The following is a 14,952-nucleotide window of genomic DNA, read 5'->3' as shown; positions in this document are numbered from 1 at the left end:
TATTTTTATGTTATTAAATCTTATGCCAGACACCCAAATTGCAGTTAAGAAAGGAGGTGAATGTGTCTGGTATTTTCCAGCACACGCATGGCCACATCTAACCTAAAATGAGAGCCGCCAGTCCTGAAAGGAGGCGGGGAGATGTCGGCAGGCAGCGGGAAGCGTGTCTGAGCCCAGCAGCCTGTGTCAGGTCTCCGGAGGTCAGACCACAGCGCCTTTTGTGCATTTGTATATATGCCCCCCCCCCCCGCCCCCGCTCTTTTCTCTCTCCCTCTCCATGTGTATTTTGTCTCCTCCTCCTCCTCCTCCTCCTCCTCCTCCTCCTCCTCCTCCTGTGTGTGTGTCTTTCTTTGCATCTCCGCTCTTCTCCCTCCCCTCCTCCGGATCGATCGATCGCTGGCCGAGGAGACTTCCAAAGGGTCGGGCACTTCGTGGGATCGTCCTTGTTCCTCCTGCGTTTGCCAAGTCAAGGGTATCTCTTTGCAGGCTTGGAGAGATGCTGTTACTCCTGGTGATGTGATTGCATAGCAACACAGCAGCGCGGGGCGGTGGAGGAGGAGAGGCAGGGAGCGTGCAGACAGCCGCGCTCAGCCTCAGCATGCATCCCTGTCACAGGGACTCCTTTGCTGATTCACAGAGGCAGCCCCAGCCCCTGCTCCCGAAGCCCGGCGGCCGCTGCCCCCGTGTCTCAGACCTGGTGGACTCGGAAGGTAGGCCATGGCAAAATTTGTTTCCCACTCAGATCCTGACTGGGCTGGAAAAGGGGAAAATATTGACGGATGGTTAACCTCGGAAATACGCTCTTTGGGCGTGTGTGCGTGTGTGTGTCTGTATCCCTTCAGGGTAACACTGTCCATGTATGTGCGGGTGAGGCAACTTGCAGAGAAGAAAAGAAGGGTGTCACAGGGGACACAGTGGGAGCAAGAGAGGTGGCCAAGACCGTGTCCACAAGGGAGAGGCTGGGAACCAGTAAGTGATGCAGATTTCCAAGGCAAATAATAGTAGCCAGCATTCCAATTTCACCAGGTTTGATTCTTTTCATGCTGAAGGTTTATTTACCCTAGCAGTGTTTTCACCTGAGCTGAAGGACTGCTCTGGCCAGGGTGTGTGGTGGCCTTCTAGCATCCTCCTGGGAGGATTAGACAGCAGGGCAAGGCAGGGACCCAAATATTTCTCGAGTAGTAAGCCGGGATCAGACTCTGGTCCCAGCTCTTTCCTTTTAATTCACTACCTTACCAGTAGTGCCTTGTTCCTTTTATGTGTCCGCCCTCCCCTCCCCCAGCTTCTCCCCAATCCATTTCACTCATTCCTCCTCCTCCTCTCTCAAGGCCTTATATTGCCACCACTGACCTTACCTTTGATGCGGGCAGCCCTGACCAGCTGCAGAACCGGTCACAGGAGGCATGGGACTTTTGCTGCTCCCCAGGGCTCTGCCTCCCTCTTCGTGCCAGACAGGGCAGCCTGAGCAGCCGTTCACCAAGATTCAGTGCTGCTTTGCACAACAGATTATTACTGGTTGCCAGTCCAGTCTGTTCCCTTCAGTCTTCCCTCTGGCATGGCATCACCGGCATAGAGCTCCACCGGTGGAATTGCCATCATCATATTCATGGGGTCTCAATGCTGAGATTGCTCCACACCCCTGTCACTGTACACGGCTAATTCCACACTTTTAAATGCTGTGCTGTCTGTGGGAGAAACCGATGTTTGTTTGGGTTTTAGTTTTTAGCATTGAAAAAAAAAATCTCTAGTCAAATCTTTGTCAGTCTGTGTTTTACCTGTGCCCTAATCTGAGGTCCTTCACACCTTCTTTCCTGCTGTTCACCTATGTCTCTGGAGCCATGAGAGTTCTTCCTGCCTGATTATTGTCTTTAATGCCCTTTATTGCCCGACCATAGTACCCTACGGCAACACACTGTGCAAAGTCCCAGCTACAAGGCTCAGTCGTGCTGGGAGGGTTTCTGTTTTTCTGGCAGCCGTGTGTAGCCTGTGTGCCTGCTGTGGCTCTGATGCCACCTCACATCCTCCCCTGCCAGATCCCCATGCTGAAAGCCGCTTTCTCTGCTGCTGCAGGAATTGGCCAAGCAGGGCTCTGGTGACAAGAAGTGTGTGATGGCACTCCGGAAAGGGACCAGACTATATACGGGCAATTTCAGACTGTTTTGTTTTGCAGCACTGTGGCCAGGAACATGGGTGCCTGGAGTGCTGGGATGGGAAGGTGTTGGAGTGGTCACTGTGATGTGATGCTTCGTTAGTTGAAGAAACTAAGATGAGGACCATCTCTCTCTGGTTTAATACCTGAGACAGATCAATCCTACTTGCTAAAATTGGTCAGGACTGTAACCGTGAATGGGTTTGCTCAGGTTGGAGTGACTCTTTTCAAAACTAAACAAAGTGAGGTGGGGAAGGGAATAGAATAAATGAATGGGTTCAGATGAAAGCCCTGAGTTTTGGAGACGTATGGTGAATTTCTGATTTTAATACTATTTTGAGAAATATATTCAGGGCTTCCACTTGAGGCTGGATGCCTATGATAAAAGCAGAAAAGAGGAATTGTAAGTCTCATGAAACAAGACATACTGACGAGAAAGAATTCAGCCTTTAAAAACCGCTTCATTTTCACAGGTGTATAAAGATGAAACTGAGCTTTTCAGAATTGAGCCAAAATATCTCCATCCCATTTTCCTTTGCTGTTTCCCTTAGCATAAGAATAAGGTTGCTCTGATACATCTCAAGAAAGGAGAGGAAATGTGACTTCATGTGGCACACAGCCTGCTTATAAAATGTGCGTCTTCAGAAGGCCAGAGAAGCCCGTGCATTGACTGGGAGTTTATTATAAAGACAAGCTTGTTGGGGGCAAGGCAGAATATTCAGTACAGAGAAATAGATATTAGTCTGACACTGAGAATGAGAAACAAAGAGTCAAGGAAGCCAAAAGTTAGCACAGCATTACCTTAGCTATCGCTGTGTGGTGGGTATGCTCTTCCCACTATTGCTGATCAGTTATACAGTATGGCAAATGGGTGATGTGTTTTTCACAATGCAGCAAGACTCGTTTCCTGCCTCTAACAGCAGGGAAAGGAAAGCTCGGGTTCCTAGAGGAGAAAGACAAAGACAAGACTGAGGATTTTTAGTGGGTTTAAATAGGCTGGTTTCAGGGCTACAGGACATGACCAAGTCTATGAAGAATTGGGTTCAATTTTTATGGTTGGTGCAACCTTCTTTTGGTCGTTAGGCAAGTGCGCCCTGCCAGGCCCGCACTGTCCCTTTTGGGAGGTTGGAGGATGTTTGCTGCTTCCCCTTGCTCCTTTTGTTTGTCAGGTCTACCAGACAGCAACTTCCCTGTGTCCAGCACAGCAGGGCTGTCTGTTTACAGCTGGGTCCTCAGAGTGCTTGGGTAATTATTTGTAGTACTTGTCTAATCGAAGGAGGAGGAGAAGAGATGGGAAGAATTCTTAGGCAAAGTGAGTTTTGGAGAGAGCAGCTTAAAACCCAGCTGGGAGTCTGAAATGGCATGTGAAAGAAATTTAGATTTAAATCTTCCAAAATAAATTCCCATAAATTATTTTTAAGCAGAGAGAGGAGCAGTCAGTCCTGCATGGCTGCGATGTGGGCGTGCACCCACACTCACCTGGTTAGCTGGGGACACCATTGTCCCAGTTCTCTGGTCCAAGACTAACTGCTGAGATTTTTCAGCTTGAGTTTTTGTGTGCATGTGTGTATTTTGCTTGGGAAAATGGAGAGAAAGTGAGCCAGCAGAAGAGATGCTGCTTCTTTATTAGGACCTGTGGCACCTATTTATCCATTGAACTAAAATTACATTTTTGTTATGAGCTCAAAGTCATTTAAGAATGCAGCTCATTAGATGTGAGAGTGCCCCACTTCACCCACCCTCAGTGAATATGGCATCTTCTGTGCCACTTGCTTACTACCAGATACAGCAAAAATTTTATGTTACTTCTTAAGGACAGCTGCTGAACTGAAGGACCCTTCATTCTAATTAATGAAGGGGACCTGGCACTTAGGTGGAAGTGCAGTGTGAAGCCCAGCTGCAGCTTTGGCATCTGGGTTTTTTACCCCTTGGATGATGGGGTTGTAAATGCCCAGTCCTGGGGAAGATTGCTGATAGTCCTTTTCCCCTTTCCTTGTACACAGGAGCAAGTGAGAGCCAGGAGACTGTTGGGGTGGGTTTTTTTAAGGAGCGTGTTTAGGTATCTATTCCTGGTTTGTGAAGAGATGGAGACTAAGGGCCCATACTCTAAGAGGGAGTTGTGTTGTTTGTACGCGTGATCCCAGTGGGACAAAGACTCCTCTTCTTCTCTCACCAAACCTTCACCTAACAGGGTCTTGGGAAGTAGGTCTGCTGGCCCTCGATCTTAGGCTTAAACTATTTACTTACATGTGCAAAAAATAATTTTTGCTGGAACAGGATGTGCTATTGCGCTGTCAAGGGAGTCCTGCTGTCTGCTAGCTTGGGAATGCTCTCTTTGTTAGCATCTACATGGGAGCTGAACTTTGAAATATCTACAAGCCTCCCACCTTTCCCCTTAAAGGACACTGAGCATGCTGAGCTAAAATGTTATTACTTCTCTTGTACAGTAAGTTAAACAACAACAAAGTCATTAACATTTCCAGCAGCAGGGAATGTGTTTATATTTCCATTCCCCTCATGGGATAAAGGCTGAGCTGCCTTGCCTCAAAATGTTGCTATATTTTTTCCTTATTGGCCAAGATCTGAAGTGGAAAGTTTCAGTCCAGAAAGAACATTTTGGAGGAAATTAGCAATTCAAAGCATAAGCTTTTGTGATTGAGAGACCTCTTGACCTATATGCTGTATTTGCTGGTGTTATATGTGGTAGAGAGCTGGAAATTCAACACCTGACATTGGACTCTAGCTTCCAGAGCAGGTCCCTAATCCTGGGGGTTACTTTTACCAATGCAGGTCAGCTGCAGTGTGAATTCCCTTGATGTTTAGGAGGGTTTGGATCTGGGTTTGTATCAGGAGGATTTTAAACAAATGCAGCAAAACAGCAGAAATGCACTGTGCAGCATGTGTGCTGGTGGCAAGCTGTCATCTTACTGTTGGCTGGGATGGAGAAGAGATGCTACAGGAGATGGGGCATAGCCTGTGCACCTGAGCGCTGCCTCTCTGGCTAGCCCGTGTTGCTGCTACAACAGGTCTGTAAGTAGGAAAAGTGTAGAGATTGCTGAGTGGAGCAGTAAGTTGTGTGGTAGAGCTGAAGCAGAAGTGATTGGGCAAAGACTGTTCCAGCTGCCTTTGTCAGACTGTCTGGAAAGCAGTGTGGTGAGCTAGGCTCTCCAGTGCTGAATTCGTAACAGATACAGCTCATGTAGGAAGAGGAAAAAGGCAACAACTTTGTTTTAAATACACCCTAATGCCCAAGCATTCATCTGTTGAAGTAACTTCAAGATTTTTGGCTTTCTTACTTTTCAACTAGAGAATCATCATGGTCTCCAACTAGGCTAAAAAGTTGTGACTTGGTTACTAAAGTGTTTGGAAGCTGTAACATTGTGAAACATCTAATGCTTCATTTCTTAAGGTCTACTAAGGGCAGAGGCAAGTGTAGGATGCTTTTCATGTGGGAGGATGCAAAACAGCATCATGTAACAAGGTCGTACCTGATCTTTCTGAGGAAGGGTCTGATTACCTTTGGGCCTGGAGTGGTGGAGTGGGGGCCTCCAGCAGACCAGATGAGACACACCAGTGGGAAAGGTTTCACTCCTTGCGCTCTCCACTCTATGGGTGCAGTGCCCCAGTGCCTGCTCTGTGGTGACTTGTAAGACTGCTTCTTGCAATGTCTTCCTGTGGAAATTCTCACCTGCTCCTGCTCATACGGGCCTTGATGTTTTTCCTTCTTGCACAGAAATGTGCCCAGAGGAGCAATGTCGCTTTAAATCTGGTTGGACTGTCTGACCACATTGCTCCTTGAGTCCTCCAAAGGAGGATTTTTCAACTCCTTTTCAAGTAGAGGCTTGTAGTAGACTGCAGGGATGGTAGTTTTAGTTGCCAACACTTAAATCTTTTTTGATGGAAGTTGTCCCTTGGCTATAGCATACTGGGTCTCCAGCACCAACCTAAAGCAGTGTGCAGAAGGTGAACACTGGTGTGGGAGAGGCAAGGTGGATCGCAGGCTCAGTTCTTGACAGGTGTAGGCAGCAGGCAATAGACATTTAGCCAGGAAGCATCCACAAAACATCTACTCCACATGCTGCAGTGCCCAGACACAGTGCTGTACTGAAGCACTGAAGTAAAAGCTCAAGAGTCAGGAGCTATTTTGTGTGCCATGACAGAGGAGCAGAGCAGATCAAGAGCATTTCTCCTTGCCTGGTTCCTGTAATAGCAGGGAATTTGGCAAGGGATCATATGTAGCTGTTGGTTTGCTTGCAGTCGTGCCTCACAGTCTGATTGTCTCTCTCTCCCACTGAATGTCCTCCTTTGTGCTGGCTGCCGTGCAGCTGAGTTATTTCCATATTATCTTGGGTTCTGCATATCTGGGCTTTGTCTTTGCAATAGCAGAGTGGCAAAGAGCAGCTGAGCCATTGCCATCAAACCTGCAATAAATTTTCCATGTCAGTAAGATATTGCACAGGACATGCTTGAGGTAGTGGGTTTTGCTGGCACTTAGCTTTCCAGCTCAGTCTTGTTCTTTGAGTGCTGCCTCAGACAGGCTTTAGTTACCTTGTGCCACGGCTCTGTGTCCTGACAGACCTTGTCATCACTGAAAGATTTCAGGAGCCCGGCCCTTAGGAGGTGAGGCAAGGGCAATTCTTACTTCCATAATGCTGGCAGACAGCATAGAGACCCACCACGTTCTACGTGTCGACACCTATAGGACATGGTTTACCCATCTCTGTCTCCAGGACAGCACCTGTGCTGTGCATGAAGACTTATCCTTGAGCAAAATGCAGTAAGATCAGAGCTAGTGACCTTCCCAGTATTGCTCCCGTTCAGTGGTGCTGGTGGGAGGAACAAATGACCAGGCTGTGCTGGGAGGACTGGGAACAGAGGGCCCCTGTGTGTGGTGTTGAAGGGCTGGCTGAACCTGCCTGGCCAGCACACATCACTGCAATTACATTGCACTGCGCCACAGAAAAACTGAGGCCTCAGGATGGCAGCTGCAATGAGATGTCACAGAACCTCATTGGCAAAAGCCATGGATTTCCCAGTCACGCAGTAGAGCTCAATGGCATTCCTCTGATGAAGGCTTTGAGGCAAAATAACTTCATGCCCTGAGAACTGTATCTCTGCTAGACTGGCCCTCATCTAGAGGTCATTTAGAGGATCAGGGACAGCTCAGACCCCAAATAGCATAAGCACTGGAGGAATAGGACGTGGTGTTACCTGCTGTCAAAGACGGAAATCATCCACTGTACCCTTGGAGTTGCATGAGGTGAATTTGCCCCGCGAGGCTGTGGGGCTTTGAAGACCCTGGAATTTATAACTATTAATGTGTCCTGATGATCATGCCTGCATGGGGAAAGGAGCAGGGTGAGGGTGCTGCAATGCACAGTCTGCGATGTTCATTTGTGCAAATGGGCAGGAGGGGTAAAGGACAGGACCGTGGATTATCAGCATGTTGGAGAGCTCTCCAGAACAGGCTGTTCTGCTGGAGAGAGAGAGAATTATGGCTGTAGAAATTACTAAGGGATTTAAAAAATCATAACAGGATAAGCTGTTCTCTTAAAGTGTGTAATGGAGGGGGGAGAGGCAGTGAAAGCCCAGGCAGCAGAGTGAGGGATGTGAAAGCATGAGGGGTGGGCAGCGTGTACCAGGTCCTGGGGGCTTTCTCCTCACCAAGCTGTCCAGCATGATTGCTGGCTGTGCAGGATGTGCTGCCTGCTCCTGCCCTGCCAGGATCAAGCAGGAAGTTTCTCAGCTGGTCCAAGTGAGCTGGATGTGAAAGAGTCAACAACCTTCCAGCAGCATCGCTCTGTCTGTACCTTGGAAGCAGTCCCATGTCTGCTTAGACTTGGAGGTCTGGCTGCTGGAGCCAGGTGATAGTTTCCTTCTAAAAGTAGGAAAGCAATCACCAAGTTAGGTAGTAGGTTGGACAGGAGGCAGCACAGTCCCTCAGCACTGCCTCTTGACCCATCACAGGAAGTATTCAAGCATCACTCTTGATTTGCTCATCTGACCTCAGATGTGCTGAGTGTGGTCTGGGCAAAGCCCTGTGTAGTGTTCACAGCTTTTGTACGTTAGGTCTCCATCCTGCTGTGAACATGTTTGTGCTCAGCTCCTTTCATGGCACTACCACCGGCCAAATGTAGAGTTGTGGGATTGTGCTTCAGTTCTAGAAATTTGCCAAATTCAAGTAAATATTACCTTGCACCTTTTTCTCTAGGCTTTATTTTCTCATGTCTTTCTGTATAGCCAAGATGATTCTGGCAGTGGGATAAATCACTATTTTAGCTTATTCAGAGTACAAACAACAAAAAAACCAGCATTGTGACCAGAGGCTGCATTTCAGATCTATAGAATAGACAAGAGGCTGCTGCTAACTGGCTTTATAGGTTGTACAGTTTTAAAAACAGAATAAAAAAGGGAATTTTATAACTCAGAATGAGTAAAAACTCATGAAAAGGTAGCTGATAGTGTGAGATGCATGTATGGGGGACTGAGGCTTTAGGCAATTTTCCTTCTGAACATAAAAGGGAAAAAGAATGTTTGAAAATATTGTTGGTTATGGGGATATGTCTATTATGTCTAAACATAAGTGGACATGACAGTGAGATCCTCTCTCACCTCCTCCGTTAAACCCTGGGCATCTCCTGTAGTTCAATAAACTCAACCCTTTTTAAAAATGCAACATAATCTGTGGGATTTACTAACACAGGATATCATTACAGCAAATTGTATAATTAGATGCAAAAAAGAGTTGGACATTTAGGTGAAAAAAGATTGCAACATTAGTGCAAATATATTAAAACAAGTGCATCCTTTTAGTCTTCAGCCTTCTTGAAGGCAGCACACGAGGCACCTGGGAAGGGGGTCAGCTCCATGAGGAGATGCAAACTGACCCAGGGATTCTCACGCTGCTTTTCAGGTGCTCGTGCCCAGAGTTGTCTCTGTCCCCATGAACAACGGTTCTGATGCAGCCCCTGGTGATGCAGGAATGGCCCTATGTCCTCCCACGATGTCCTGAGTGGCACATTACAGACCAGGCGCAGCACAGCAACACTGCCCACCCACTGCCTCAGGTAAGAGCTGGGTCTGGGAGCTTTTCTCATGGCAGCTTTTTGCAGTGGTTGCAAATGTCTGTGGAGCAAACCGGGACCTCTGTTCCTGGTGGCAGAGAAAGCTGTTAGCTCCAGCCCCCCCATCGGCTTGCACTTAATGAGAATGTTAGCTCTCCTTGAGCGTTTTGGCTGCAAAGTGTTTTTGAAAGTAGAGCAAGAGTGACAACCTGCAGAGGTGGATTTCAAGCTTCCTTCAAAATAAAGAGCAAGAGACCACCATTAACAGCTTTTGTGTATTTGATGGGTTTACTTTTTTCCTGGAAACTTGGAAGAATGTCAGCTTTTGCTGAAAATGTAGGTTTCTAACCTTCCTGCTTGCAGAGAAGAGTTTGGAAATAAGCCCCTGGTGAATGCTGAAAGGCAGAGGAGGAGCCTGACCTCTTTCTAGTCTAGTTACCTTGAGGAACAGAAAGTGGATGCTCACACTGTTGGTCTCCCTCCTCCTTCCTCCAGGGTCTCTGAGCTGGCAGGCCAGGGTCCTCACGAAAGCCAGGCAGAGAGGTGAAGGTCTCCAGGATCCCTGGATAAATGGCAGGGCAGAGTGGAGGAGAACAGAAAGGTGTGATGGTGACTGTCTGCAAGGCTGCCTGCCTTGTGCTCTGCACTGAGCTGTCACAAGCTGGTTTACCACCTTGTCCTGAGTCACCCAGGACAGCAAGGCTGGGGAAATGCTGCCTCAACTCTGCTGGAGTATGGTTTCCCCTTTGCTGCCTGTAGCTGTTGGCCCCAGGGTACCTCTTACCTGACAAGGGATGATGGACAGTGCCAGTTTTCCTTGGGCACTGGTGTTGCTCCCAGGACAAATGAGGTCCATGGCTCTGCCTTCTCTTTCTTCATCACGCTTCAAACACGAAAAGCAAAGGCTGAGCCTGGGGCTCTCCCTGCTGTGGCTTGCCATCTGTCTGGACCCATCCTGCCCCAGAGAGTCAGGGTCTACAGGAGGAAGGCAGAGCTGTCTCTGGAACGGCTGCAGCATGCAAGGATGAGGCTTGCAGCTGGAGCAGGCTTTTGCTAGCTGAGTTAGGGCTTATTGGCCCTGGGGTGGCTGTTAGGTAGCTGCTAGCGGGCCAGTGCACGGGGGGTTAATGAACAGCCCAGCAGATGAAGCAAGGAGGGAGAGGGATAGAACGAGATGAGCAGGGAAGCGCCCTCCTGAGCTGCCTGAGCAGTCCAAGCCTCTATGAGGGGGTCAGAGTCCTGTGGGGTTTGCTGGGAGAGGGGATCTGGGGCGGGACACCCTGTAGGACCCACCACCACTGAGCTGCAAGACAGCGCACAGTGAGGGTGCAGACATTCTCAGCTCAGGTCAAATCCACTACAGGTTTCCCCCATTCCCTGCCTGAGCCTGGCTTTCTTCTGTGTGGGCATCAGTGTGTTGGGTGCCATGCACCAGTTGGCTGCTAGCTCCTGCAATGTTAAATGACAGCCTGCCTCATTCAAAGGGTCTGCCATGCCCTCCTCCTCACAGGTGTAGGTGTTGCCACCTGGGAAACAGCCTTCCTCTCTTTTCCTTGCTTGTCCTGAAAGCTGTCTGCAGGCTGCAGACAACTCATCCTTAGTTGTGCCCTGGCCTTGCTGAAGCCCCCTCCTTCAGCTGGTTCTGTATCTGTTGGGCCTGGGAGGTGGTGGGGAGAGGAGGCTGGCCATGCTGGTTCTAGAGGGAGAGATGGCAGCAGTCAGATGTGCGGGCAGGGAAGGAGGGGAAGAGAGGGAGAGAGAGATACAGGGAGCTTTTCATTCCTTCCCTGTAGGTGGAGGAGAGCATGGAAACAATGCTGGGCAGCAGGACTGTGGGGGGCACAAGGAGCCAGCCCAGAGCCTTCTGGCAAAAACAAACTATTTGCACCCAGTCTAGGTGGGCAGGAACATCTGTGCTGGCACCCAGTGCTGGGCTAGGGCACATGGTGGGCACAAGGGCATCTTTGGCTTCTTGGGGGTTAGGTCTCAAGGACCTGACTATTTACATTCCAGGTAGCCAAAGCTTGCTGGGGCCATTCCCTGGGTAAATCTCTTCCCTGGCAAACACCCCTGTCTGCCCTGCACGTGCTCCAGCATCTGAGGGCAAGGTGTCTGCTGGTCACCCCAGCCCAGCCCACCATCACCTTTGTCATGCCCTTGCAGAGGTGGATCTTCCCCAGTGCCCAGAGCAATCCCTCTGTGCACAGCCAGCTTCCCGCAAAGACCTTTCCCACGCCAGGGTGCCCTGCAGCACACAGATCTCTGTCCCCTTTGTGCTTTTCGGGCAGCCATGATGGCACCACCGGGGTTAAGGCAGGTTGGAGGCTGCTGGAATGCCATCGGACAAAGCTGAGATTGAGGCTGGCTGCGAGGCACAGCCGCCCCCCTCCAGATTCCTGGGGGGTCAGTTCTCAGGGTGGCCCCGCTCTGGTAAGCACAGGGCACTTGCCTGCTTCCCTGCCGGGTGCCTGGTGGCACCCGGAAGGGTGGGAGGCGATGCCCGCTCCTCCGGCGAAGCTGAGCAGCCCTGCAGTGGATCTGTGTCTAAGCACAGGTAGATGCGCTCGCCAGAGCTTGTGTGAGTGTTCTGTGCCTGAAAATAAAGGTGTTCAAGGGTGGAGGGGGAATGCAGATCCAGGCTGCTGCTGCTGGGAAGGTGGGGAAGGGATGCTTAGGGGATGCTTAGAGGGAAAGCACTGCTTTTTCCCTCTGCTTGCTTGCAGGGGTTTTGTTCTTGGGGAGCAGATGCCCTGCTTGGCCACTGTCACTGGCTCATCTGCTGGGGATGGTTTGTGAGTTGCAGGCTTGGTGGGCTTTTAATTTCTTCAAACAAGGCTGGGAGGACTGTGTTGTCTGGTGAGCTGTGCTGCAGTTGCACCCAGGTAGAGCTGATCCCTTCCTTTGGTATCCTCTGGGTTAGAGGGGAGGGCTGGAGTGTTCCCTGGCAGCACTATGGGGCTAACCTACTTCAGTGTCATGAGGATGTGCACATGCAGAGTATTGAATTTTCTACATGCAAGCAGCAATTTTAGCTTGAGTGGCTTATTATTCATGGCCCCAAGATTCCTGTGAACTCTGTGGGTAATGGTTTTCTTTGTTTTCTTGATGGTCTTGGAGTGGCAAGATGGGGAGACAGAGAACAGTCTAGCGTTAGATGTTTTCAGATGAAGCAAACTTAGCACCAGTCTCAGTGATCATTTGATTTCTCTCTGAGAACTGGCATGGGGGGGTATTGTTTTAGCTGTGCGGCCAAATTCCTTGTCTGATGGTTTCCTCCTGCCTGTTGTTCTCCTTGGCTTGGCTGGATCTGTCCCCTGGACACCTCCAGGAGCCCTTGGACAGGACAAGTAACACATATCTGCGCGTTCCCCTTGGAAGAGCTGCTGCTTTCCCCCAGAGGTGGCTGCCCTTCTCTGGCAAAGCGGTGCCTGTTGTATGTCCTGTTTAGAAAGTGCTAATGCAGTTAATTATGCTTGATTAATCACCTGTGGATAATTATCATAAATGAGCTCTAATATCAAAGTAGCATTAGATCGAAATGGTGCCATTTCCACAACAAAGCGCATCAACGTCTCACTTGTGGAAATGCAATGTGTCCGTGTGTTTTGCACAACAAACTATTTTTCAGAGAGGAAATCCCCTCTCACTCACTGAGTCCTATGTGAGGTGCTTCTAGTCCTGCTGGTGTGTGTTACTGTCACCAGCAAGTACAATGATGTCTTTGCTGCCATCACGAGCAGGAGCATGATACAGCGCTAAAAGCTCAGGAGAGGATTCCTTCCCCCAGCCACTGAGGATTTGTCCAGGTATCAGCAGCCAGTTTTTCAGGCTGAGTGGCACTGTACAAAGTGTGCTTCCTTTGTGTGGCTGGGTTAGGATTTGCTGCCATCTGCTCCACGGCCTCACAGAGCATCCTTCCCACCACTGCTCGTTCTGGAGAGGTGCAGAGGAGAAGCAGCATCTGTGGAGGAGAAGCGGCATCTCAGATTTGCTGTGTAGGCAGGGAATACCCTTGTGCTTCTGTAGAGGAGCAGGTGGCAGCTCCCAGTACTGGGGATGGCGTGAAGGAGGTTGGCAGTTCCCCTTGTTCCCTAGGAACAACAGGACCCATGGTGCTCGCCTATTCTTGAAGCACAGAAGCCCTGTATGGTGTGGAAACAAATCACTGTTAGCCCTGCAGGGACTGTGACACACAAGGGCCAGCTCTGATTTAATACCTAGCAGTGAGAAAAGTTCATTGCTGGATAACTGAAGAGCACAGAGATCCTGCAGAACAGGAGATACGCAGTAAGCCCTTCCTTCAACCTTTGCTCTTAGGGCTGCTGGAGCTGGCACTGCATCCTTCCTCCAGGCATGACCATGAGCTTCCCTGGAGCTGCTAACAAACCCCTCTGGAAGCCCGGCAGCCCCCTTGCGAGTTGAAAAGCCAGGCAGGGTCAACATGGGGGGGGTGGGGGTGGTAGGTGTCCACAGGCAAGTGTCATAAGCACTAGGCAGCGACCTCTGGATGCAGCGTGGTTCTGTTTCTGCCCAGGTTGAAGCCTCACAGGATGGTGCAGGACCTTTGTGTGTAACCTCCCAGGCTCCAAGCAGTGCTGCCAGGACCCGGGCCCCTCTGGAGATGAATCTTTGCTGGAACGAGATCAAAAAGAAATCCCACAGCCTTCGGTAAGAGTCCCTGCCTGGAGCAAGCTCCAGGGCTGGCTTGGCCTTCCAGCCCTGCCTGCAGCATGTGTTTGTCAGGAGGTTTTTGAACTTGTTTGCTTGATGAGCCGTATGAATCCACAGTGGCCTTGGCTTGGTTTCCCCTCTTGTCCACAGACCTCTGAGTCTTTCTCCCTACGCTGAAAAGCATCCCCTCCATTTCCACCCATCCTGTCCTCCTCTCCCCTCCCCTCCTTCGCACTTTCTGCTGCTTTCTCCATCCTCTGCCGCTGCTGTTTATGCGGCTTGTCTCTTTTTGTCCCACGGCCTTGCTGCCACCTTCTCTGCGCTTGTCCCTTTGCTGGGAGCCCCCTCCACTGCGCAGGGGGAACATGCCTTCCAGACTGTCAGAGGTTGCAGCTCCACAGCCAGCATGACAGAGAGCTTAACTGGGGCGTGTTAATTGTCTCCTGCCTTAATGCAAGGCTCCTGGAAGCTGCCCAGTCATGTAAATGCTGAGGCAAGCCCTCTGTGCTAGCCAGAGCACAGCCCTGACCCACAGGCAGACGCAAAGTGACTCTGTTCTCTGCTCTGGGCTCCAGGGTGATGAATAGTCTCAGAGTTTCCTCTCCCCAGTGCCTCCATGCTTCACCCCACCTAGCAGTGCAGCATCTGTGCTGGCAGAGGGTCATGCATAGACCATGCTGAGGCATGCTGCCAGTCACTGGTGGGGTCCTGTGGGTGCCTGGGGTCACCACCCCAGCCATGGTGCTGTGGCTTCTCTCCCTGGGGAACCTGCTCCTTTCCTGTCTGACCTCCATCCTGCTGTTCTCACTCTCCTGCCAGGGCCCGGCTGGAGGCCTTTTCTGACCACAGTGGGAAGCTGCAGGTGCCTCTCCAGGAGATAATAGACTGGCTCGGGCAGAAGGATGAGGAGCTCTCTGCACAGCTGCCCCTGAGGGGCGATGTCCTCCTGGTGCAGCAGGAAAAGGAGACGCACGCGGTACGTTCCCTCACACCTCTCCTGCAGCCGTTCACTGCTAAGATGAACTGCAGGTGGGCAGCCCTGCCTGGGACCGCTGCCTCGTGTCACTG

General features: G+C 50.4%; 1 protein-coding gene across 9 annotated transcripts in view; it reads left to right on the top strand.

Moving 5' to 3' along the window:
* Window positions 1-324: 324 nt before the first annotated feature.
* The window catches only part of DRP2 (dystrophin related protein 2), a 41,361-nt gene continuing 26,733 nt past the window's right edge, over window positions 325-14,952 (top strand). For 5 of the 9 annotated variants that reach the window (XR_007509519.1, XR_007509521.1, XR_007509520.1 and 2 more), the window contains exons 1-4: window positions 325-710; window positions 9,063-9,216; window positions 13,748-13,881; window positions 14,704-14,860. Coding sequence is in view for 6 of the 9 variants with exons in the window: in XM_049828118.1 (XP_049684075.1) it covers window positions 9,109-9,216; window positions 13,748-13,881; window positions 14,704-14,860 (399 nt within the window). In the remaining 3 variants the exon portion in view is untranslated. Of the gene's footprint in view, window positions 711-842; window positions 970-9,062; window positions 9,217-11,077; window positions 11,792-11,991; window positions 12,096-13,747; window positions 13,882-14,703; window positions 14,861-14,952 lie in introns of those variants that run through there. The other 4 variants (XM_049828117.1, XM_049828119.1, XM_049828120.1 and 1 more) reach the window with 4 other exon arrangements.

The sequence above is a fragment of the Accipiter gentilis genome, chromosome 24, assembly GCF_929443795.1.
Source record: "Accipiter gentilis chromosome 24, bAccGen1.1, whole genome shotgun sequence".
NCBI lineage: Eukaryota > Metazoa > Chordata > Aves > Accipitriformes > Accipitridae > Astur > Astur gentilis.
The sequence above is the reverse complement of the archived record's forward strand: the minus strand, read 5'-3'. Positions and strand labels throughout refer to the sequence as shown.